Source organism: Ruditapes philippinarum, unplaced genomic scaffold (genome assembly GCF_026571515.1).
Source record: "Ruditapes philippinarum isolate M1 unplaced genomic scaffold, ASM2657151v2 ctg2925_1_1_1_1, whole genome shotgun sequence".
Classification (NCBI taxonomy): Eukaryota; Metazoa; Mollusca; class Bivalvia; order Venerida; family Veneridae; genus Ruditapes; species Ruditapes philippinarum.
The window spans coordinates 794-25,420 of NW_026858332.1; the positions used below are offsets into that span (position 1 = coordinate 794).

Below are 24,627 nucleotides of genomic sequence, written 5' to 3' on the forward strand. Positions count from 1 at the left end.
TTGAAAGCTCATTTGGCTTTCTATTACCTTTTCTGCATTTAAAAATAAGGACAATTCTGTGTAACAGCTGCAAAAAATTGTCCCGTATTTCATGTTAGTGTTTCTGGCCCTACGGGATCATTGATTCTAACACTTTTAAGTGTTGAAGATTTAGTACCACTCCAGCCGGTGCAAGGGTGCATGAGGGATGTTGCACGTTATCATTATTCTCAATCAAACTGAGTCTGTAATTTTCATGTAATTTTGCTGTGATTAATGCTTCGGGGGGGGACCACACTTTGTCCAGATTTTAACTAGTTTAGATTGACATTGTCAATTTAAATTTTATATTTTATTAATTAAGTGATCTGATTTACTCTCAAAAATTCACAGTATACATTTGAAATCACTGAAGCCTGTTTTGTGAAGTCTTAAACTTTGATTGGTATACAAACTGTTCCCCAATATTTACTTGCAGCATTCTTCAAAGTTATGTTCATTTGAGACCCTAGCTAAGACAAATATGCAGTATCTTTAAGTAAAACAAATGTAAATCGTCAGAAATACTAAATTACTAAGAAAAACGAAAAATCCCGTAATTGATATATATAACTTAATAAAACAGCAATGCTAAATATTACAATTTTATCCCTTATTTCACTTTGTAGAAACACTAAACAATAAGCATAACAAAATGATAAAAAAAACTTTAACATACTTGACAGTCCTTTCTATGTTTATTGAATAATATACAGCTATAAGAGTATTACTCTCATTTTCAGCCAGGGTCATCAATTGTTATTTCATCAACGAGTTTATTCAACATTATTTTTCACAATGCAATGAATCTTACAGCTTTTTTCATTCAAACTAAATATAAATGCAGATATACGAATTAACTTTTAACGTAATTTTTTCGCCCATAGTTGGTATTGGTTAAAGGTCCTGTAACTCAATTTTTATGGTTTTATCATAAATATTATCATAAATATAATGGTCAAATGAAGATTTATCAATATTCTTAGTTCCAAAAAGCATTATTTGTAAAGATATTACCGGATTTACATTTCATTTCATGTTAATAAATTGAGGTAATTAGAATTTTATTTTCTATAAAATCTTAGTCAAATTTTTCAATAGAAATGAACGCATACATTTTAATGTTGTGGAGAAATATTTGCAGTAGATATTTTACATATAATACGATGTTTAAAAATTGTTTAAGAGGCATATTTATATACATATATAAAATTTCACTTAAGTGTGGTAACAACCTTAATTGCAACATACAGAATCTTTAATCAACGTTACGACCTTACATTGAAACAACGTTGTGTGCCTGCTGGGATTTGAAGAATGTGAAACATGCTCAATGTTGCGCTTTGGATTGCCAAAGTTTGTTGTATGAATTATCAAAAGTGGCTTTATATATAGCTCAAATTCAGAACGTTTGTGTTCAAAGTACACTGTGTTTTATAAGTCTAACTTGAAGTGACTTTAGTTAACAAACTTTAAGGTAAAAGGAAATGGACATGCAACAATGGTACCAAAGTAACCACACATATATATTATTGCTGTCCAATATTCATTTGAGGTCATGAAGAAATTCAACATGCAGAAAAGAAGCGTTTGTTTCTATATTCTTTATCAAAACGAAGATTATTATATTTCCATTGTCAGTAATAAGTTTTCCTTAAAGTATCGTCAAATCTAACCGGCATCACGATATCGAAAACTTTTTTGTCTTTTGCTATTTATTGCGAGAATAGCAAGAAGTTAAATAAAAGCTAAGATAATATATGAAAATATTGGTTTTTTATAATTATTATGATCAAGTATGAATGAACAACTTTTCGAATTGTAACATTCACTTCTCTTTATATTCGATGAAATGTATGTCATTAAAATTTAAAGCTAAGTTTCACATTACTTACCCTTCTAATATATTTGCCTATATACGTTCAAACGTTGTTATAAGGGGTTAGCAAACCTTGTGATGATATAAAGCCTGATAACTTTAAATAATCTCTTAAACAGACTTTGTGTGCATAACATTTCTGCCCTATTGCTATTTGATGTCCAACTCGATGACATTCAAATAGTCTTAAATAGTTGGGTATAGAACTGGTTATCAAACTTGGGTATCAACGTTGTTTGCTCTTATTGATCTACACTCACCTAAATGACTGAACAGTGCCCTTTTCCTGGTGAATTATTTTACCAATCGTCCATCATTAATAATAACATTATTTATACTGATAGGAAGCAAATTTTTTTAATTCTTATAATCTTTGTTAGATTCAGTCATCTTTGCTAATGAAGCTCGAATGGAACGCTGGTTCCTCCAAATCATATTTTGCAATGTTCTCATTCTGCTACTTTTCATTATTGCATGACCCTAGAGTAGATAGGCAAATTTCTCAAGTACATGTATTCCAAAAACAAATAAAGTACTATATGAGTACTATGTACTATTTAACACTGACGAACTAAAAAATCTTTCAGTTAGGTTGTCATTATCACGAATAGATCATGAAAAGCGTCTACTTTCGTAATAGTTTTATTTGCTTACAACAGACTTTTCATGTTTCATTTCAATGATGTAAATGTCCCTTCTTTACAATTTATGTCAAGCGGTAGTCTCTATGATTTTTAAAAGGGTATCACTTGATGTTGGATCACCAATGAATAGAATTTTAAAAAAACACACAAACAAGAAGAATTTTATGTTGAACGAGCTTAAAGGATCTCTGATTGAATGTACAGCAGAGTTTTAAGAGCCGCCACATTTCTCTTCTCTTATTGAACATAAAACTGAACAATATTCAAAGCTTAAAAGGGGTTGAAGAATGGAAAAAAAAATGGAAGAATTTTCTAAATGTAAACTAACCCTGTTTTTTTCCTAACGTTTAAGCAGGGTTTTATATTAAAAAATAAGAATCTACCCTTAATTACATCATTTGTATTGATTAATTCAGCCTGAGATCAGAAAATAACACCGAGGTCAAATTCAATATGACATCTGTACGTCAGTTCATTGCTTAGTATTATGAGACACAAGAAGCGGAACTAAGTGTAGCCCTTACTGCATACGAAATTTAAACAACTTGTAAAAGTTGTATAATTTGTGATTCAAAAATTGTTGATCATAAAGGTTTATGTGTGAGTTCTTATTGAAGAGTCTTAATGACTCTTGGCTAAATGGCCCACTTTTATTCAAAAGTATATCTTTCAAGTCATTTCAGTAAAGAGTAGATGCAGGTTGTTTTTCTTTAATTGCTTGTAGTTTAAATACCCTTTACAAAGAACTTGTTGGAGTGGTATGAAAATATATATTTCAGGACTTGCGGTAACCATGATTTTTTATAGCTGTTTTACCTTGCGTCTCGAACGACTACCTCTTTAATTTTGTGTTTCAGCTAAATTTAGAAAAGAAAGTCGGCAAGACAACTGTGAAAATACTGAAAATATGTGTACCTGCAGTGAAATTAATTTTTATTTTACATTAAAAATACAGAAAATGAAATTACGCATTTTATTTCATCAAGATTTTAATTTTCACGGTCAGTTGTTAGGGTATGAGACTTATTTTTAAACAAAAACAATTTAAACAAACTCATAAATCCCGATTTGTTTGTGTATATATAGTGTATAGTATCTGTTTAGTCTCTAGTAAATCTAGTATATAAAAGGTTTCATATAAGTATACCATTGCCTTATCTTGTACAATAATATGTATCGCAAATGTACTGAATTATGCATATATGTCTTAAAATATATCTTAGCAGCGTGGAAGTAACGTTTAACACTCCTGTCTTTTCGTCCTTTCTTTTTATTCTCCTTTCGAAAATGTTTTACTATATTACCCAAGGAAATCAACATAGGTAATTTTCTTTTTACCAGTACATTTGTCTTCCACTTCAACAATGAATTCAGTCCCACCAAATAACATAGATAGTGAAACCTCTCTTTGACTCGTATTATTTTCCTCATCGAACTCTATCCTCAGTAGTCCTATCTCAAAGCATCCGTCATCATCAATGTAAACAGGATCTTCTCTCTCTGAAGCGAAGATATTAAACCGCAAACTCTTCTGCTTACTTGAAAGTGTATGACATATTCTCTTTACTTGTGTTTTCCCCATATTCACAGTTTGCCCAGTTGTAACAAATTTACCGAAAACATCACGACATCTAATACTATGGTCTATAGCTTCAGATCGTTTGCTCTCTTGATGAATTCCCTCTATAAAAATTGGTGTGTAATCAATGCCGTAGGTATACTTGAGAATCATTTCACTTATTGAAGAAGGATTATGTCCATATATCAGAGCACCTCTTAAAACAACTGATGAAGCGCAGGCAGGTATAACGACTTCAGTTCCCGACAATGCTTCTAATACTGCATGTTGTAAAACCGGTGATTCAGAATAACCACCAATCATCAGTAACACTCTCACGTCTTGCAGTGAGCCGTCGGACAGCACTGACTTCAAATGACCAACCGTTTTTGTCACTGACGCGTCAAATAGTTGAACAAAGACTTTGTTAGAAATCTTCATCTTATCTCTTTTGAGCTCAATCAGACCAGCATACTGAGACGATGCTAATGAAGTACAAAGGTCAAATTGTGAGTATTAATTGTAAAGATCAATTAAGGATGCAGGTATTCTCATCCCTATTTTACCTTCATTGTCTACAATCGTCTCTCGTTTCCGTGACACAAAGTCTCGTTGCATGTCAAGCCAATCCTCCATTTCTTCGTGTTTAAATTTTTAAAAAAACAGTTTGTCCTACTATACGTATAAGCAAATTTTCAAATTCCTTGTCAACCATTATACCTCCCCAATCGCCACCACTTGCAGGTTTTACTTCTCTCAAAGTATGCTCATTTCCTGTCTCGTGCACTGTTACGTCTATCGTTCCACCTAGTAAATAATACATGTATTTCACATATGATGCCATCGATAGTAATGTCACGAAGTTCAAACCACTATAATTTTAATGTTCACAGGTAAGTTTTAAACGTTCCTGTTAAAAATTTGATCATTTCAGGAAAACATTGTCTCATTTAAGTTTCCTTGCACATATATGCTTTATTTCTGTTTTTATTATTACCAAAAAAGCAACATGACTTGGAAACAAGAAATAAAGAGCTCTAAACGTTTAATAATTTATGCATCTTTCTTTTTTTTATTTATTCAATGCCTAAAACAATAAGTTATAGCAATTTTTAAATAATTACCGCATATATTTTTTGATTTTTTTTTTTAATTTTTAGTATATGATCCAAGCAAACTAAGAATACGTTTACACAACGTATACCACAACGGAACAATCGTATGGATGATAACACTCGTCAGCTTTTTGTGTGACTAAAGTAACCGATTCGACAAAAGGAAAAGGCTAAACTTATGCCTATATCCAGCAGTATCAGTACACTGATTTATAAGTAGTAGCAAAATCATTCAGCAAATGTAAGAAAAATGTATTTTTTAATTTTGATATAATTGCATATGTGACGCCTATGAATCTGTAAAATGAAAATATTCAATGATATTTAAAAGACCAATACCTCCTGCATCAACAACTATGTATTTGGTGCCAATTGGTAACTTGTTCATCGAAACATTGCCAATCTCACCACGTTTATGCATATGAACATGCCTGCAATACAACGAATTAAGCCGCTTCGGGTTCCAGTGCGATTGTTAGTTGTTCTTTACAAATACCAGTCTGAGAAAGTAATTATGGTTCGATTAATTACTAGTATTTGCTAACATAACTAAAATGAAATTCAAAAGAACTAAATGCTAATTTGGTTCTGTTCACATACTGTTTTCTAGAATGTGATGACAGGAGATTATGCAGAATATCTAAAGAGACACTATTTTATTTTGATTTTAATTTAATTGGAGTTTTTTCAATGATGAAAATATTGGAGTAATTTTCGACACTCATACTGGCTTAATAAGCATTAAGTTCTGACAAAAACACTGTGATTAAAATCAGTTATAAATAACGCTCCGCTTCTAGATCTGACCGTGACCAAAAACGAAATCATTTCTGTTTACCACAGCCAATCATCGGCGAACTTTCAAAATTTTGAAAGCGATGTTGTTTCAAATTCTAACGCTGGGAAAACCAATACTGGTGAGTAGGTAATTCTCACGATTTCGCGTTGTCCATATAGGCGACAGGTAAAAAATCTTGTCCATCAAGATTTACTCTTTTATTTCAAGATAATTTGTTAAAAATTACTTCAAACATTTTTTTCCTAACAAAATCAACAATTTGTTAAACTTCCATGGATAACGGTATTTTGATACTTCTTCTAATGCCAATGTAAAAACCGGATTGATTGCATGGGAAATCCGAATTGTTAAGGCGAAACATATACGGTCATCATCAGATCTGCATAAAAGAAATAAGTAGATCTGAACTTAAGTCATATTGGACAAAATGATATCATTCGAAATCAGTAAAGTCAGGGTGCAAAACGTGCTTGCCCATTACTAATATAACGGTCCACGTTTAAATTTACATTGTTACCTTTTCAGCAGCTTCACGCATGAATTGTTTAGCGGCATCGGACCAAATTGCAGGAACTGTTACAACTAAGTGAATTTCAGAGTGTTTGATTATACCATCTATACCATTATTCAACATGTCATCTACCAAGAACTTGATTGACATTCCAAAGACATCAGCTGCTAAAAGAGGTCTGCTGGATTCGTCTTTGATTGTTATGTCTCTTTTTAAGTCCTGGAATAATATTTAAACATGTAATGAAGATTTTTCTTTCAATTGGAATGAATAAGAAATATTGATTCATATGTCTTCTGGATGAAGAACATAGTACCCGTTATCTTGCTTTAAGTATAGCTTCATTGAATCAATAACTGTCCAAACAGGTTTCCTGCCAATTGTGATTGCATCACAAACTCCGACAATATGCCTACCGGGACTTGATGATGATCGTTCAATGGATGATTGGTTGACACATTCTTATAAGAGATTTCATGAGTAAAATAATTATCTTCTTTATATTTGGGAGTTGATAAAGAATATTAAGATATATGAAACCGTACTTTGCCCATCTTACAATAGAGTTCCATTTTGAATCGTTTAAAGAAGAAATAATATTCTTCTTCTCCTTTATCAAGTAATTCCCTATATTCGTTTTCTGCATCGTACCCAAACGCTTTCAGTGTTTTACCATCTGGATTTACCAATGCACATGTTGGTGTTTTTTCTGTCACTAAAGTTCCTGATCTTGACTGCCAATGTTTTGTCTTTGCTTTTGTCGGATCCGACTCATAGTCATGTTTAAAAGAAAAGGCCCAGCCGGAGTAAGTCGTTCCAAAGTCTATCGCTCCAACAAGAAGATTTTTTGTGGTCTTCTGCGGATTGGAAGCCTGTGCATAATATGAAAATAATTTCAGATGTTTGGCCAACACAACATACATTAGGAACACTAGGAAACCAGAAACATTGAATGAAATAAGAATAGGGATAAATATACATTTAACAAAATACATGTTATTGTTGATTGAAATAAAAAGTACGTTTCTATGAAGTAAACTGATACAAAAAGCTATGTAAGGCCTACACAAGTGTTTATGTTTTTAAACTTACAAATCTCGTAAATACACTGAGATGATTAGATTAATGCTATGAATTTGTTCAATGAAAATGAAATAATGAGTCGGTGGCATTAATTAACTATTGACCTTATGAACTGTTGAACCTATATGTACATACTCTGATTTTTTTATATAAAGACGTATCAGAAAGATATTTAGATATTATCATTTGTATTTCGTCAGCAACCTGTTAAACAAATAAAAAATAAATTGCAAAATCTTTTTATTTACTTTAAATCAATGATATCGATTGGTTTCATATTGTTTTTTCCTTTTCCTCACAGCTAAATGCCTCGCTTACGTATAATCCCGAATTCTTCAGATTGTCATGTATTACTGCAGGAGAGAAATTCTTTTATCTAGTTCAATTTCCTAAATTGCAACTTTCCCAACATTAACCTTATGATTCGTATGTATACACTATTCATATCGATGTTTGTTTTGTTAGTTTTTTCTTTAATCGTGTTTACAGGCATAACCTCAAAACCGTTTATATAGTCATTAAAAGTGTGTGTGATTTTTTTGTTATTGTTGTTGTTTTGTAAACTGCGGTATGAGTCAGCTATGGATTTTATATCTATTTGCATAGTTTGTACAAAAAAGTTGCAGCATACCTTCGATGAATGAAAACGATGAAAAATCACCAAAAATATATCTATCCGGCGAAATACCTACTTTATTAATTAAATGTACATATATGATTCTGATAGTTTTCTTAAAAGGGACTACACTGAGGTTTTTTGACATGATTGGACTGAAAATATGTTTCCACAAAAATGTACCATTTGATGTAGGTTTAGAACACTAATCTTTGTGCAAAATTTCAGATCATTCGCGCACTTCGTTTTTCCTGAATAATTATTCAAATTGTAAAACAATGACTCAAAATGAAAAGCGTTTAAACGCTTTTTACTTAAATCGAGATAAGAGAAGCATAAAAATACGATTTTCAATTTATTTCAAATTATATTTCTTAACTATCTTTGTATGTATTTCTGTTTAAAGTGTCCCAGCTCATTTATATAAGAAATTCAAATGTTATGTTTTTACGCTTTTTAACCTCAGTGGAGTCCCTTTTTAATTGAGTGTACATTATTTTTGGATAAGTACAGGGAGACAATGAAATATAAGACGCAAATATTCATCAAATATGTAATAATAACATTTGATTAATTAAGAGACATTCTTCTCAAAATTTAAGGCCATCACATACGTCAAGTTTGCAATGAAATATCGATTTTTACATTTATTTTGAAATGATAGAATATTACCAAGTATAAATTATTCAGGAAAAAAAGTTTTGTTTCATCGAGAAATCTGTATTTTCATGATAAATAACATATCAGACCTGGCATGATGACACCTATCGATAATACTTTGCAGCGTCGACTTTGAGAATTGATTTACAGATATTTTATTTGTATAACTTTCGATTTCAAATTTATGTTTATTTCAAGAAAACAAAACATATAGTCAATGGTTAAAATGCAGTATACATTTTAAGATTAAATAATTAAGTACTATCTGAGCAATTTCAAGAAAAATCAAAAGTTAAAAATAACATACCATAACAGACATGTCTTCCTACTAAATGTCAATGAATTCACAAACAGGAAGTAAAATACAAACTTGTGACGAATGCTTTTGGATAATGTTTTATATCAGTCTGAATGATTATGTATAGATTACGCAATGTTGCAAATTTTAAATGTAATGAACTTTTGTTTAAGTATTTATATTAAAATAAGGCATGTTTTTGTGTTAATGTGTTATTTTATTAATGAGTAAATTGTATTTATTTCCATAGATTTTCTAATTAAAAAATTATGTGATTTCAAGACATGATATTTTGAGTATTTTATACTTTAAATTCTTTTAGACTATATAATTATATACATCGGATTTTTAGGACTTTTTTCTGTAGCAACAATTACATGTATATAGTGATATCAAATATGCAAAACATTATCTTTTCTGAAGGAATTTATTTTAAGTTGGGTCTAAGTTTTGGCTAAAATGCCTATCCTACTAGGGGATGTGACTAAGAGTGAGAATATGCAACAGATGTATGAAGTACATCAATTACCTGTTATATTTATATATGTTCTACATATTGGATTATGTATTTTGGCATATTAGCCAAAACTTAGACCCAACATAATGCAGTATCCCCTAGTAGGATAGGCATTTTAGCCAAAACTTAAATCCATCATAATGGAGTGTATGTTTGTCTGGTTTTTACACCGATTGTAATACATTTTATCAGATCCACCTAACTGGTTTTCCTGGATTACTCATCACTAATTTTTTTTATTTCTCGCAAGTGACCGACTACTTATAAAACATGGGAGCCCATTGACCTTAAGACTCGATGTATAATATATCAGGAAATAATTCACCTTGCCCGGCAATCAAAGCAGCCACCACTTTGTTATGAGCCCTATGTTTCCCTATTGAGTTATTCGAGAGGACATTACAGTTAATCAAAAGAAAATAACAACCTCCTTTTGATAACAAATTATGCCACTCTGTAGCTGATGAATATGAATGTCACCCATGTTATGCCAATCAACCATACTCAGTCTTTTTTCTGTTTTAGTACACAATTTAATCATCTGATACTGATAATTTTCTTAAATTGACATGTACACTATTTTGGTTAAGTTGAAGCGATATATTATTCATGAAAACAATCAAATATAAGGCGCAAATATTTATTAACAATCAAAAGACATGCTTGCCCACATTATAGGCCATTAATTCAAAAAGCCCATACTTTAGCACTCCAAGGAAACAGATATCCAAATAGATACTGATCGAATAGAATTATATCGTGTTTCGGTGATACATAAAGACCACACTGTTTCGTTATAAAGTAGAAATTTATTACAATCAAGCATCAACATATATCTATACAGCTTTATGGTCCACATGAATTGCAAATGTATTATTATTTTATGAAAACAAAAAATATAGTCACATATTTATATGTAGGTAAGGTTTTAACAAATATCTTAATTGAAATTATTGAAAATAGAAAAAAAAAACATCAAAAAACTATACAATCGATATAAATAACTTTTAAATCCCTGAAGCTACATAATAGAAAGTTATATACACATACTCTAGTTAGCAAGAAGTCCGATATATTTATTTAAAAAAATCTTATCTATGATATATTACAGTCAGTTGGGTATTTCAGATCTTGAGTAGATATAAAGATTTTTGCTTAAAACTTTATTTATTCTATCTAGTTGGTGCTATTTAAAGAAAGCAGATAGATAATACAAAACTTATTGAAATATCCGTATTTAGTTTTGTAAACATCTATCATTGGCAAAAACGCAAACCAATGTGGCGGTAGTAAATGTTCACTTGGTATAACATGCCACGTGCTGCTGATTTATTTCCCAGTTTATAAGATAATTTATGAGCCCTTTATAACATTATAAATACATTTGCACATGCTTAGAGCCAAATACACACAATATACACGTGCGTATAAAATATCAATGGTCAAATTAACATTTTAGGTATGTGAACATTTTTCAATGAAAACTTAAATTTTAGCATATTCAGTATTCATAGCCATAGTTATTTGTTTCAATAAGTTACTAGTACAGTTTTCGATTGCAAGAGTCATAGAAAACTGCACCATGCTTCGTACATAATAGTCTGGAGTTCCTTCCCCATATACTACGTTCCGTAGTAAATGTAGGCAGGGAACAAGACTACGTACATAATCACTAAAAGGTTAACGTCAGCATTCTACAACATGGAAAACTCTGTACAACTAGATGGCCTCAATATTCAGAGAGTCTCTCTGCTTTCTTGTAATATCGGACATCTTGACTGATCTTCAAGTATACATGGTTACCAATACAATGTCCTGAGAAAAAGCTGTCTGAGCTGTAGGTTTGCCCACTTTACCTTCATATAAATCCATCAGAGCATGCATTATCACTAATTGGTCTCCTAAGCAATGAGAAATGTGGATCAGACTTTCTGTTATCAGATATGGCAAATATCTGTGGATCTACTTAACAGCAAATCATTCCAGTCTCCCACTCGATGGATGTTGGGTACATCTACCCAATCGGAACAACCTCGGCTATTATTCATAATAATCTCACAGTGAAAGTAGTTCTACCACGTGGTTTCAGATGTAAACAGATACAGAGAGTGTAATCTTCGATAATGTAAGACGAATGTATATATTTGACATCTAAAGGAACATATAGTCTGTCCCGGTACAATTATGATTAATAATAATTCTGACAACCATTTTTTTTATTTAAATATGCCTGTACAATTATAAACAAATTCAACCTAATGTAAACAGGTTAGAATTGCTTGTGTTTTCCCTTTGACTGCCGTCATTGCATATCAATAAAGAATGACAGAAGATGTAACACCGATATTACTTTTAATGTGTTGTAGCTAAGCTATATTTAACTCTCAAAGTTAAGTGTAATGTAATACTACTGTAACTAACGATATAATGAGTTCTTGCAAAAATGTAACTTTAAACTGTACACGATTCTTAAACTGTTGTCTTCCATTATTAGACAGCTCAATAGCCGATCAATAAGCTACTATATCATTCATCTATAAGGGTACAGTACAACTGCTAAATAAACTCTGACCGACTATAGGACTGATCGAGTTATGAAAGGTAACATCTCGACTGAGACTTGGTAACGGGAAGGTAACGTAAAACAGAGCTAGATAACAAAATAACGGAGACGTAAATACTAAACATAATGAGATAGGAATAAACTTGTTCCTCAAGTATGATGATAAAGGTACATGTATATAATGCACATGAGAACAGAACAAAACAAAAACAACCTACTGAGTATTTTGCTGACATTTTGCAAATTTGTCCTAGAAAGAATGTGTGTATTATTGAATGATACATGTTTACATTTACACAGTACATATTAGTAAAATAATTTGAATTGACAGAAATAAAATCGTTATTTGTTGTAACTAATATCGAAAATTTATGTTGACAAAATACCAACATTTAAATTCCATTAATTATTTTATCTGTCTAAGTTACCAATTTTCAAAGTTATATACCTTTACAAATAATTTTTAGAAAAATAAACAAAACATAACAAACTTATACGAATTGTAGTCTATGTTTAAGTTCAAACAAATTAACAATCTAGTTTAAAATCAGATTGCTACATGCATCAGCGAAAAAAACTACAGAAACAACAAACGTACTTTGTTTGTTTGTTTCATTTTTTTCCTAACAGTATTTCAGTCATGTAGGCGGGTAGTTTCCTAACCATCGTTCCTGGAGAGTTACATCAATACTAGACTACCTTCCTCTGCGCTAAACTACCAAAGCATCTCCCGGGGATCGAAGTCCCACGCCAGAACAAACGTACAAATCAAACAAACAAGCAATAAAAACAATTACAAACACCAATAAACATTAATTTTGCCAAGAAAATACACATGCAAAATATGTTACTTGCCAAGTAATAAAGTAATATCTTTTAGAAGCAACATGAAATCTGTTTGAATTAACTGTAATACTTCACTGGCAAAACGTAAACTCGTAAGACTTAAATATTGTGCTTAAGTGAATTTCTGCAGAAAAAGTATTATCATGTTAAAGCATAGTGTAATTATATTTATAATCGTAGAAAATGACTAATTAAGTTAAAATTGACATAATAACCAATTTTCTGCACCCTCAGTGTGATAGATTATGGTAATACATATGTTATCTGTGTGATAGATTGCCACGTTATTTCCCTTTATACAACTTATCGTGCATTTCATAGTTACCAAACATGTATATTATATAGTCGTTCATGAGATAAAATCATCTTTATATGAATTGATTAAATACTGAAGTAGTTTCCTACTACTACAGAAGACAATATGTCGACTTAATGTATCAATGAATAGATGGATTGAAAGTAATGTGCAAAATATACTGTATAGTTTGCCAAATTAATAAGGATAGATTGAGATGAATCGTCTGCTCGTTTTACCTAGATGAAGTAGTACAATCAAGAATATGATAGAATTCAATTTCTTGGATACCTCAGACATTTGCCGAATTGCTATGTCTACATGGTAAACTGATAGGCAGCAAATTATTTTAATTCTTATAATCTTTATTTTGTACAGCCACCTTGCCGAATGAAGCTCAAAGGTAACGCTGATTCCTCCCTCCGAATCATATTTTGCAATGTTCTTATTCTGCTACTTTTTATAATTGCATGACCCGAGTAGTTAGGCAAATTTCTCAGGTATTCCGAAAACAAAAACGTTTTATATGCGTTTTTAACCAGGTTTTCCGAAGGAAAAATCTGGTTATTAGATTGAGGTATGTCGGCGGGCGGGCGGGCGGATGGGCGGACGGGCGGGCGTAAACAATTTCTTCTGTGCGCAACTCCTCCTACATTTCTCAACGGATTTTGACCAAACTTTCACAGAAGCTTTGTCATCAAGTGCCCTGGTGCATATTGTCAGGGTTTTGTGATCGGATAATATTTGACCTAATTATGGCACTTTGTTTTTCCCCTTATATAGAATATATAGTGAACAATTTCTTCTGTGCGCAACTCCTCCTAAATTTCTCAACGGATTTTGTTCAAACTTTCACAGAAGCTTTGTCAGAAAGTGTCCTGATGCATACTGTTGGGGTTTTGTGATTGGATAATTTTTGACCTAATTATGGCCCTTTGTTTTTTTTCCTTATACAGAATATACAGTGAATAATTTCTTCTGTGCGCAACTCCTCCTACATTTCTCAACGGATTTTGTTCAAACTTTCACAGAAGCTTTGTCATAAAGTGTCCTGATGCATACTGTTGGGGTTTTGTGTTTGGATAATTTTTGACCTAATTATGGCCCTTTGTTTTTTTCCATATACAGAATATACAGTGAACAATTTCTTCCGTGCGCAACTCCTCCTACATTTCTCAAGGGATTTTGTTCAAACTTTCACAGAAGCTTTGTCATCTAGTGCCCTGATGCATATTGTTGGGTTTTTGTGATTGGATAATTTTTGACCTAATTATGGGGGTTATGGCCCTTTGTGTTTTACCCTTTTATAGAGTATATAGTGTCCAATTTCTTCTGTTGCCCAACTGCTTCTACATTTCTCAAAGGATTTTGTTCAAATTTTCACAGATTAGCTTTATCTTCAAGTGCCCTGATGTGTATTGTCAGGGTTTTATGATTGGATAAGTTTTTACCTTTTACCTTATTATGGCCCTTTGTTTTTCCATAAAATTTAATTATTAGTGTAATATATCCTATTAATCACAACAAACTTTATTTAGTTATAAAACAGAAACTATCTAGGTTGTTGCATGCCTGCAAGCTCATCTGCCTGCTTTTGGGTCCTGTAGAGTCAAGGTCATTGTTGCTAAAAATAGAAAATCTGTTTCCAGTCAGGTCACTGTTACTAAAAATAGAAAATAGGTTTCCGGTCAATAACTAGTTTGGAATAAGATATTTTTATGAAATTTGGTATAAAGCAAGTTTTTATGAAGACCTCACTTGGGATGGCTTTTTGGTCTCCAGTGTCAAGGTTACAGTTACTAAAAATAGAAAATTCATTATTTATGATTTACATTGCACATAGTTACATTGTTTGTCGCTTGTATTTGTATTTCAGCTACAACATATTTATCTACAATGGTGATAATTGAAAACCTGGTTTCATGGCATTGCCATGTTTCTTGTTGTACTATTTAACACTGACGAACCCCCAAAAAAGCTTCAATTAAGTGGCTGGCTTGTCATTATCACAAATGAACATGAAAAGCAAATACTTTCGTAATAGTGTTATTTGTTAACGACATATTTTTCATGTGTCCGTTCTTTAAAATTTATGTCAAGCGGTAGTCTCTATGATCTTTAAATGGGTATCTCTTGATGTTTGATCACCACTGACTGGAATTTAAAAGAAAACCGCAAACACAACATGTTATGTTGAACGAGCTTCGAGGATCGGCAATGAATCATCTCTGATTGAATGTACGACATAATTTTAACAACCTCCACATTGCTCGTCTCTTATTAAACATAAAACTGATAAATATTCAAATCTTAAAACGGGTCGAAGAATGGAAAACTGGAAGAATTTTCTAAAGGTTAAGTTATCCTGTTTTGTTTTTTCTTAACGTTTGAGCAGAAATTATTATTAACAAAAAAGAATCTAACCTTAATTACAGCAGTTTATTGATTACTTCAATCTGACGTCAGAAATTATCACCCATGTCGAATTCAATATGACATCTTTATGTCAGTCTATTGCTTGGCACGGTATGAGGTGTTGGCTTTACAGCATATGAAAGTTTAACAATTTTTTAAAAGTTGTACAAGTTTTGATACTATAATTGCTGATAAACAAAGGTCTATGTAGACTAGATGGTCCCACTTATATTAAAAAAGAAACCCTGTCAAAGCGTTTCAGTAAAATTAAAAGTTCAAGTTGTGCGTCTTTAATCCATTATACCACATAAGCATTTAAATTCTTATATCTAATTCTAATTTCAATTGAGATAGAATATAAAACAAAACATCGTCATTATTTTCAAAATAGTAATTCGAAGTGTATGATTTCAGAAACATTTAGCTTCAATATTAAAAATCAACATTCAAGATTTTTTCTATAAATAGAGGATTTATTTTCATCGAGTGGTGATATGTATTTCACTAGTGCGGTAACCATGATAATTTTCATACCACATTAAGTCCCGTATTTATAGCTTTTTTTACCTTACGTCTCGAAAGACTCTTACTTTAATTTTGTGTTTTTAGTTGAATTTAGAAAAGTGCCGACGGAGGGACTACCTTGAAAATACGGAAAATATAACATGTTTCACTGGAGTGAAAATACAGAAAATGAAAATACGCATTTTATTTTATCAAAATTTCAATTTTCACATTCTATTGTTCGGGTATGAGACCTAAGTGTGACAATAACAATTTAAACATACTCATCAATGTCGATCGATTTGTGCATATACATTTTAATAGTGTATAGTATTTTATTAGTCTCTAGAAAATCAAATATTTGATTTGTTTCATATATGTATGCCATTGCCTTATCTTGTATAATAAGTTGTATTGTACATTGACTGAAGTAAATATATATGCAAAAACTTGCTGTCTTAAAATATTTCTAAACTGCCTTGTTTGGGGTCCGCCTGGGCTCCTTGCCATTGGTTCTTGTTGCTGGGTCATATGGGGGTTGCGTTCATTAAACGCCGCCTTTCCTTGTTGATCTTGTTTATCATATGTTTTGTTGTAACGTTTAAAATTCTTGTCTTGTCTGTTTTTCTTTTAATTCTCTTTTCAAAATGTTTTTCTATATTACCCAAGAAAATCAACAGTGGTTATTTTCTTCTTACCAGTACATTTGTCTTCCAATTCAACAGTGATTTCCGTCCCACCAAATAACATAGACAGGGAAACCTCTCTCATACTTGTATTATTTTCATCATCAAACGCTATCCTTAGTTTTCCTATCTCAAGGCATCCATCATCATCACAGTAAACGGGGTCTTCTCTCTCTGAAGCATAGATTTTAACCAACACATCCGCCTGCCTATATGCACAACATTTCTTTGTTTTTTGTGTTTCGCCCGTTTTCACGGTTTGCCCCGTTGTAACAAATTTGCCGAAGACATTAGCACATCTAATACAATGGTCTGGTCCTTCAAATCGTTTGCTCTCTGGGTGAACTCCCTCTCTAAAACGAGGTGCGATATCAATACCATAGGTATACTTGAGAATCCTTTCACTTATTGACGTAGGATTGTGTCCATATATTAGAGCACCTCTTAATACGACTGATGAAGCGTCAACAGGTATCACGACTTTAATGCCAGACAATGCTTCTGTTACTGCACGTTGTAAAACCGGTGATTCAGAATAACCACCAACCATCAGTAAAACTCTCACATCTTTCAGTGTGCCGTCGGATAACACTGACTTTAGATGACCAATTGTCTTTGTCACAGACTTGTCGAATAGTTGAACAAAGACCTTGTTAGAAATTTTCATTTTATCCCTTCTAAGCTCGATCAGACCATCATACTGAGACGATGCTAATGAAGTACAAAGGTCAAGCTGTGAGTCTTGATTGTAAAGATCAATTAGTGATGCAGGTATTCTCATCCCTGTTTTCCCGTCACTGTCTACAGTCGTCTCTCGTTTCCGTGACTCAAATTCTCGTTGCATGTCAATCCAATCCTCCTTTTCTTCGTGTTTGAATTTTTCAAAAACAGTTTGTCCTACTATACGTATAAGCAAATTTTCAAATTCCTTGTCAATCATTATACCTCCCCAATCGCCACCACTCGCAGGTTTTACTTCTCTCAATGTATGCTCACTTCCTGTCTCGTGCACTGTTACGTCTATTGTTCCACCTAGAAAATAAAACGTGTAGGTCACATATGATACCATTGATAACAATGTAAAAAAGTTCAAAATAGAGAAAACAGAATCCCTAAAGAAAGCCCAATTGTAAAATGTTGCAGGCACAGTTTGATTGAGCCTGGTTATGGACGGTGCTGGAAAGGGCAAGTTACCGTCCACGCCCCCTAGCACCGGCTTAAGGTGATTCTGCTTTGTCAGCCATTTTTGTTTTCACTATGTGGGTCCAAAGTGAAAGTAGGCCTAAATTCATATAACAACAAAGCTCACATTGTTATATGATGAGCCATTTGCAAGTACACTTCCAGTTCTATGTTTTAAAGACTATTTTAAACAAAAATAAAAATGATAACAATAAGAAAAATTACCTTGAATGTGCTTCATTTCTGAAGACCAAAAACATTCTGTTGCAAAGTTTTATGCACATTTCATGAATGGCAAAATCCTTTTTAAAGTCTGTTTTAGTGCCTACAAAAGCTACTTTTTGCAGCAAATACAAAAAACTTTAAAAAATATAAACCTTAGAAAAGTAGTTTATCTGACCTTGAAAAAACATGGCCACCATGACATGTGTAAAAAAGTAGTACCATGAAAATAAACATCATTTATCTATCTCTTGTGTACATGACAAACAGACACACTTCACTGTTACACATAAAAAAGGTTAGATTTTAAAGTTTGATTGTGTTTTCATTTTAATTGTAGTTCATAAGGCTATAAATGATGATTGTTTTCTTGCACTACTTTTTTACAAAAAATAATGGAGGCCATGTGCTTAAAAGGACATGAGATATGGATTTATTTGGAGTTAAATTTTGAAAGATTTTTGTATTTGCTGCAAAAAATAGCTTTTGTAGGCACTAAAACAGACTTAAAAAAGGATTTTGCCATTCATGAAATGTGCATAAAACTTTGCAACAGAATGTTTTTGGTCTTCAGAAATGTAGCACATTCAAGGTAAATATTCTTATTGTTATCATTTTTATTTTTGTTTATAATTGTCCTTAAAATATAAACCTGGAAGTGTACTTTCAAATGGTTCATCATTTTAAAATAAGAGCTTTGTTGTTTTATGAATTTTGGCCTACTTTCACTTTGGACAGACTTTGTGAAAACAAACATGGCTGACAAAGCGGAATCACCTTAAGCAGAATTCAACATTTAATATGAATTGGTAAAATTTAGAATTTTGAAACATCCGCAGATGTGTTTATATGACGGTTAGCATGGAACCTTCAATGTGACACGTTAGTGCCATTCCATGAAAAGCGGCATATGGTCCCCAAGTAAAAAAATGCAAGTGCCCTAAACGAGAAAACAATGGGCGGAACTAAATAAAATGGAATTTTGAAAGCGGGGATCTGAGGTTATTGAGCCTGCATATCACATAAAATAGAGAAAAACAAACCATTATAATTTAAATGTTCACAGGTAAGTTTAAAACGTCCATGCTTTGGTTTTGTTTCCTTGTACATATATGCCTCACTTCAGTTTAAATCAATACCAAAAATAAGGCATTTACTTGTTTTTTAGATTTGGAAACAAGAAACGAAGAATTCTAACGGTTTAATAATTTATGCATCTTTCTTTTTAAATTATTTTTATTTATTCAATGCAAAAAACAATAAGCTATAGCAAATTTTAAAATAAGTTCCGCAAATATTTTTGAATTTCTAATGATCATTTTTTCAATTTTAAGCATATGATCCACGTAAACTTAGAATACGTTTACAAAACGTATACCACATCGGAACAATTTTTGGATGACAACACTCGTCAGCTTTTTGTGTGGAAAAGAAATCGATTCGCCAAAATTAAAGAGTGTCAATACAAAAACCTAAACTTATGGCTATATCGAGCAGTTTCATTAAAATGGTAAATTATTAATATAAAATCATTCTGCAATAGGAAGAATGTCATTTAAAATATTGATATAATTGCATATGTGAGGCCTATGTATCTGTTATATGCAAAGAAATATTCAATGTTTATAAAACATCAAAAAGAACAATACCTCCTGCATCAACAACTATGTATTTGGTACCTATTGGTAACTTGTTCATGGATACATTGCCAATCTCACCAGGTTTATGAATATGAACATGCCTGCAATACAACGAAGCCGCTTCGGGTTCCAGTGCAATTGTTAGTCGTTCTTTACTTATTCCAGCCTATAAATATTATTAAATATAGTTCGTTTAGCTCTTATGCAATTGTTAATTACAGATACCAGCCTAAGAAAATAATAAACAATTATTGTTCGATTTATTATTTGCTAACATGACTAAAATGAAGTTCAAAAGAACTGAATGCTTATTTGTGCCGTTCACATAGCGTTTACTAGATTTTGATGATAGAAGATTTGTAGAATATCTAAAGAGACACTATATTATTTCGATATGTATTTATGTAATAGGAGTTTTTCAATGATGAAAACTTGGAGTAATTTACCTCACTCTTACTGGCTAACTAAGCATTAAGTTCTGACAAAATGAAATCATTCGAAAGCAATAAATTCAGCCTGCAAAACGTGCTTTCCCATGTGAATTACTAATATAAATGTCCACGTTAATGTCTATATTGTTACCTTTTCAGCAGCTTCACGCATGAATTGTTTTGCAGCATCGGACCATATTGCAGGAACTGTTACAACTAAGTGAATTTCAGATGGTTTAATTATGCCATCTATTCCCTTGCCAGCATTATTCAACATGTCATCTACCAAGAATTTGATTGACATTCCAAAGACATCAGCTGCTAAAAGAGGTCTGCCAAATTCGTCTTCGATTGTCATGTCTCGTTTTAAGTCCTGGATTAACATTTATACATATAATGAAGTATTTCTTTCAAACCGGAATTAATAAAAAGAAATATCGATTCATATGTCTTAACTTAAGACTGCAACGATTTATTTTGGCATTAAATAAAATCAAGAAATTACCGCGGCGAAAGGTCGTAAACACGCCCAAAGTTTAAAGTAATGTCCAAATCATTTCTCTTCTGATTGTCCTAATCATGTTTTCACGACATCGAAGAAAATATGAAAAAAGAACAGAATATATTTTTTTTAAAGGAGAAAAATCTAAAATCACTGAGATGTAATGAAGATAATGAAGATAAAGTATCCACTTTTTGCGAGTGTCAACTAACACTTGACCTTTGTTTTAAGTATACATGTAGCTTCATTGAATTAATTACTGCCAATTGTGATTGCATCACAAAACCCCGATAATATGCTTAGTGAATTATTGGTTGACACGTCCTTATCGGAGGAGTCGTGTATAAGACAGTTATCTTCTTTATATTTAGAAATTGATCAAGGATATCAGGATATGAAGATATATACAAACGTACTTTGCCAATCTTAGAATAGAGTTTCATTTTAAATCGCTTAAAGAAGAAATAATTGTCTTCTTCTCCTTTATCAAGTAATTCTCGATATTCGTTTTCTGCATCGTACCCGAACGCTTTCAGTGTTTTACCATCGGGATTTACCAGTGCACATGTCGGTGTTTTTTCTGTCACTAATGTACCTGATTTCGACTGCCAATGTTTTGTCGTTGCTTTTGTCGGATCCGAATCATAGTCGTGTTTAAAAGAAAAGGCCCAGCCGGAGAAGGTCGTTCCTAAGTCTATCGCTCCAACAAGAAGTCTTTTTGTGGTCTTCTGCGAATCGGAAGCCTATGTCCAATATAAATATGATTTCAGAAGTTTGGTCAACAAAACATACATAGGGAACACTAGGAAACCAGAAACATTGAATGAAAGGAGGAAATACACATTTTACAAAGTACATGTAAATGTTGAGTGAAATGAATAAAGTAATTTTCTGTGAAGCAAACTTTTACAAAAAGGCATACACAATTGTATGTGCATTTAAACATACTATCTCGTATATAAACTGAGATGATAAATGATATAAACTCGTTCAAGAGAATGAAATACTGTAAGCACTGTTGAAACTAATTGTAGTCTGGATTTTATATATAAAAACGTCCCAGAATGATATTTAGAATATTTCTTCAGCAACCTTTTTTACAAATAAATGATATTGCAAATTATTTTATTCACTTTAAATCAATGATTTGGATTGGTTTAATATTACTTTTTTCCCTTTTCTCACAGCTAAATGCCTCGCTAAGCACTGAATCCTTACGTATAATCCTGAATACTTCAGATGACATTACGTTTTGCCGAGGGAAATTATTTTTTTCAGGTCATTTTCCTAAATTGCAACTTACCAAAACATTAACTTGTTTATTCCTATGTATTTTGTTAGCTTTTCACTGGTAAAAAACTGTCGGATAACCTCAACCGTTTATATAGTCATTAAAAGTGCTATTTTTTATTTCATTATTTTTTTGTCATTGTTGTTGTTGTTGTAGTTTTGTAAACTGCGGTATGAGTTAGCTATGGATTTTGTATCTATTTTCATAGCTTGTAAAAAAGGTGCAGGATACCTTTGACGAATGAAAAACGATAAAAATCATCCTAAAATGTTTATCTACCCGTAAATGTACATATATGATTCTGATAATTTTCTTAATGACATTAGTTTTGGATAAAATACGGATGACAGATATGAATTACAATGAAATATAAGGCGCAAATATTAATCAAATGTGTAATAATAACATTTGATCATTTAAGAGATTTAAGGCCATTCATATATCACTTACGTCAAGTTCGCAATGAAATATCGATTTTTACATTTATTTTGAAATGATAGAATAATATCATGTAACTTATTCCGGAAAAACTTGTTTCGTTTAATCGAGAAATCTATATGTTAATTAACAAAAAATACATATCAGTCCTGGCCTGATGACACGTATACTTTGCATCGACGATTTTCAGAAAAAAATTACAGATATTTTATACGTTTAACTTTCGATTTCAAATTTTTGCTTATTTCAAGACAACAAAAAATATAATCAATGGTTAAAATGTTGTACACATTTTGAGATTAAATAATAAATTATTATCTGAGAAATGTCAATAAAAACTAAAATTTAAAAAGTTAAAAGTAACATACCATAACAGCCATGTCTGTCTGAATTCACAAACAGGAAGTTATATGCACAATTGTGACGAATGTGGTTACCAGTCTGAATTATAATGTATAGATTATGCAGTGTTAAAACTTTTTAAATGTAATGAACTTAATGAAAGTTTTTTTAATTAAAATAAAGCATGTTTGTGTATTAATGTGTTATTTTGTTAATGACCATATTTCCGTAGAATAAATGGTTTTTATTCCATAGATTTTCAAATTTAAAAAAAAAATCATATGATTTCAAGACATGACATTTTGAGCATTTTATACTTCGAATTTTTAAGAACTTTTTTTCTGTAGCAACACATATATAGTGATAACAAATATGCAAATATCTATCTTTTCTGAAGGAATTTATTTTACGTTGGGTCTAAGTTTTGGCTAAAATGCTTAGCCTACTAGGGAATGTGATTAAGAGTGAGAATATGCAACAGATATATGAAGTAAATCAATTACTTGTTATATTAATATATGTTCTACATATTGTGTATTTTGGCATATTAGCCAAAACTTAGACCCATCATAATGCAGTGTATGTTTGTCTGGTTTTTACGCCGATTTTAATACATTTTTATCAGATCCACCTAACTGGATTTCCTGGATAACTCACCAGTAATTTCTAATTTCCCGACAACTAATACAACATGGGTGTGAACAACTGACCATAAGACTCAATGTTTGATATGTCTCGACATATTTCACCTTACCCGGGAATCAAAGCAGCAACCCCTCTGTTATGAACCCTATGTTCCCCTATTGAGTTATTCGAGAGGACATTACATTAAATCAAAAGAAAATAACAACCATCTTTGGATAACAAATTATGCCACTCTGTAGCTGATGAAAATGAATCTCAATCATCTTATGCCAGTCAACAATATTCCGTTTTTTTTTCTGTTTTAGCATACAATTTAATCATCTAAATGATTTTATGAGTACTGATAATTTTCTTAAATTGACATGTACACTATTTTGGTTAAGTTGAAGCGATAGATTATTTATGAAATAAATTAAATATAAGGCGGAAATATTCATTAACAATCAAAAGACATGCTTGCCCACATTATAGGTCATTAATTCAAAAAGCCCATACTTAAACACTCCAAGGAAACATATAGCCAAATAAATACTGATCGAATAGAATTATATCGTGTTTGGACCACAATGTTTCGTTATAAAGTAGAAATTTATTACAATCAAGCATCAACATATATCTATACAGCTTTATGGTCCACATCAATTGCAAATGTATTATAATTTTAAGAAAACAAAAAATATAGTCCCATATTTAAATGTAGGTAAGAGTTTTAACAAACATCTTAATTTGAATTATTGAAAATAGGAAGAAAACATCATAAACTATACCATCGATATAGATAACTTATAAATCCTCGAAGCTACATAACAGGAAGTTATATACACATACTCTAGTTAGCAAGAAGTCCGATATATTTATTTGAAAAAAGAAATCATATACATGTATATGATGTATTACAGTCAGTTGGGTATTACAGATACTAAAAAG

At 31.7% G+C, this 24,627-nt stretch overlaps 3 protein-coding genes across 3 annotated transcripts; all 3 read right to left on the reverse strand.

Moving 5' to 3' along the window:
• Nucleotides 1-3,748: 3,748 nt before the first annotated feature.
• LOC132752853 (heat shock 70 kDa protein 12B-like) lies at nucleotides 3,749-6,638 on the reverse strand. The gene is made up of 3 exons (XM_060743239.1): nucleotides 6,531-6,638; nucleotides 5,554-5,714; nucleotides 3,749-4,906 (listed from the first exon to the last, which is right to left on the reverse strand). Exon 3 carries the CDS (start codon nucleotides 4,538-4,540, stop codon nucleotides 3,842-3,844), a length of 699 nt encoding a protein of 232 aa, XP_060599222.1. The 5' UTR covers nucleotides 4,541-4,906; nucleotides 5,554-5,714; nucleotides 6,531-6,638; the 3' UTR covers nucleotides 3,749-3,841.
• On the reverse strand, nucleotides 6,519-7,447 carry LOC132752852 (heat shock 70 kDa protein 12B-like). The gene is made up of 2 exons (XM_060743238.1): nucleotides 7,070-7,447; nucleotides 6,519-6,743 (listed from the first exon to the last, which is right to left on the reverse strand). The coding sequence occupies exons 1-2, from the start codon at nucleotides 7,445-7,447 to the stop codon at nucleotides 6,519-6,521; spliced, it is 603 nt and encodes a 200-aa protein (XP_060599221.1).
• A 9,088-nt stretch (nucleotides 7,448-16,535) lies between these two features.
• On the reverse strand, nucleotides 16,536-23,093 carry LOC132752846 (heat shock 70 kDa protein 12B-like). Its single transcript, XM_060743233.1, has 5 exons — nucleotides 23,082-23,093; nucleotides 21,401-21,727; nucleotides 20,634-20,855; nucleotides 20,061-20,217; nucleotides 16,536-18,039 (listed from the first exon to the last, which is right to left on the reverse strand). Exons 1-5 carry the CDS (start codon nucleotides 23,091-23,093, stop codon nucleotides 16,982-16,984), a joined length of 1,776 nt encoding a protein of 591 aa, XP_060599216.1. The 3' UTR covers nucleotides 16,536-16,981.
• Between the last annotated feature and the right edge of the window lie 1,534 nt (nucleotides 23,094-24,627).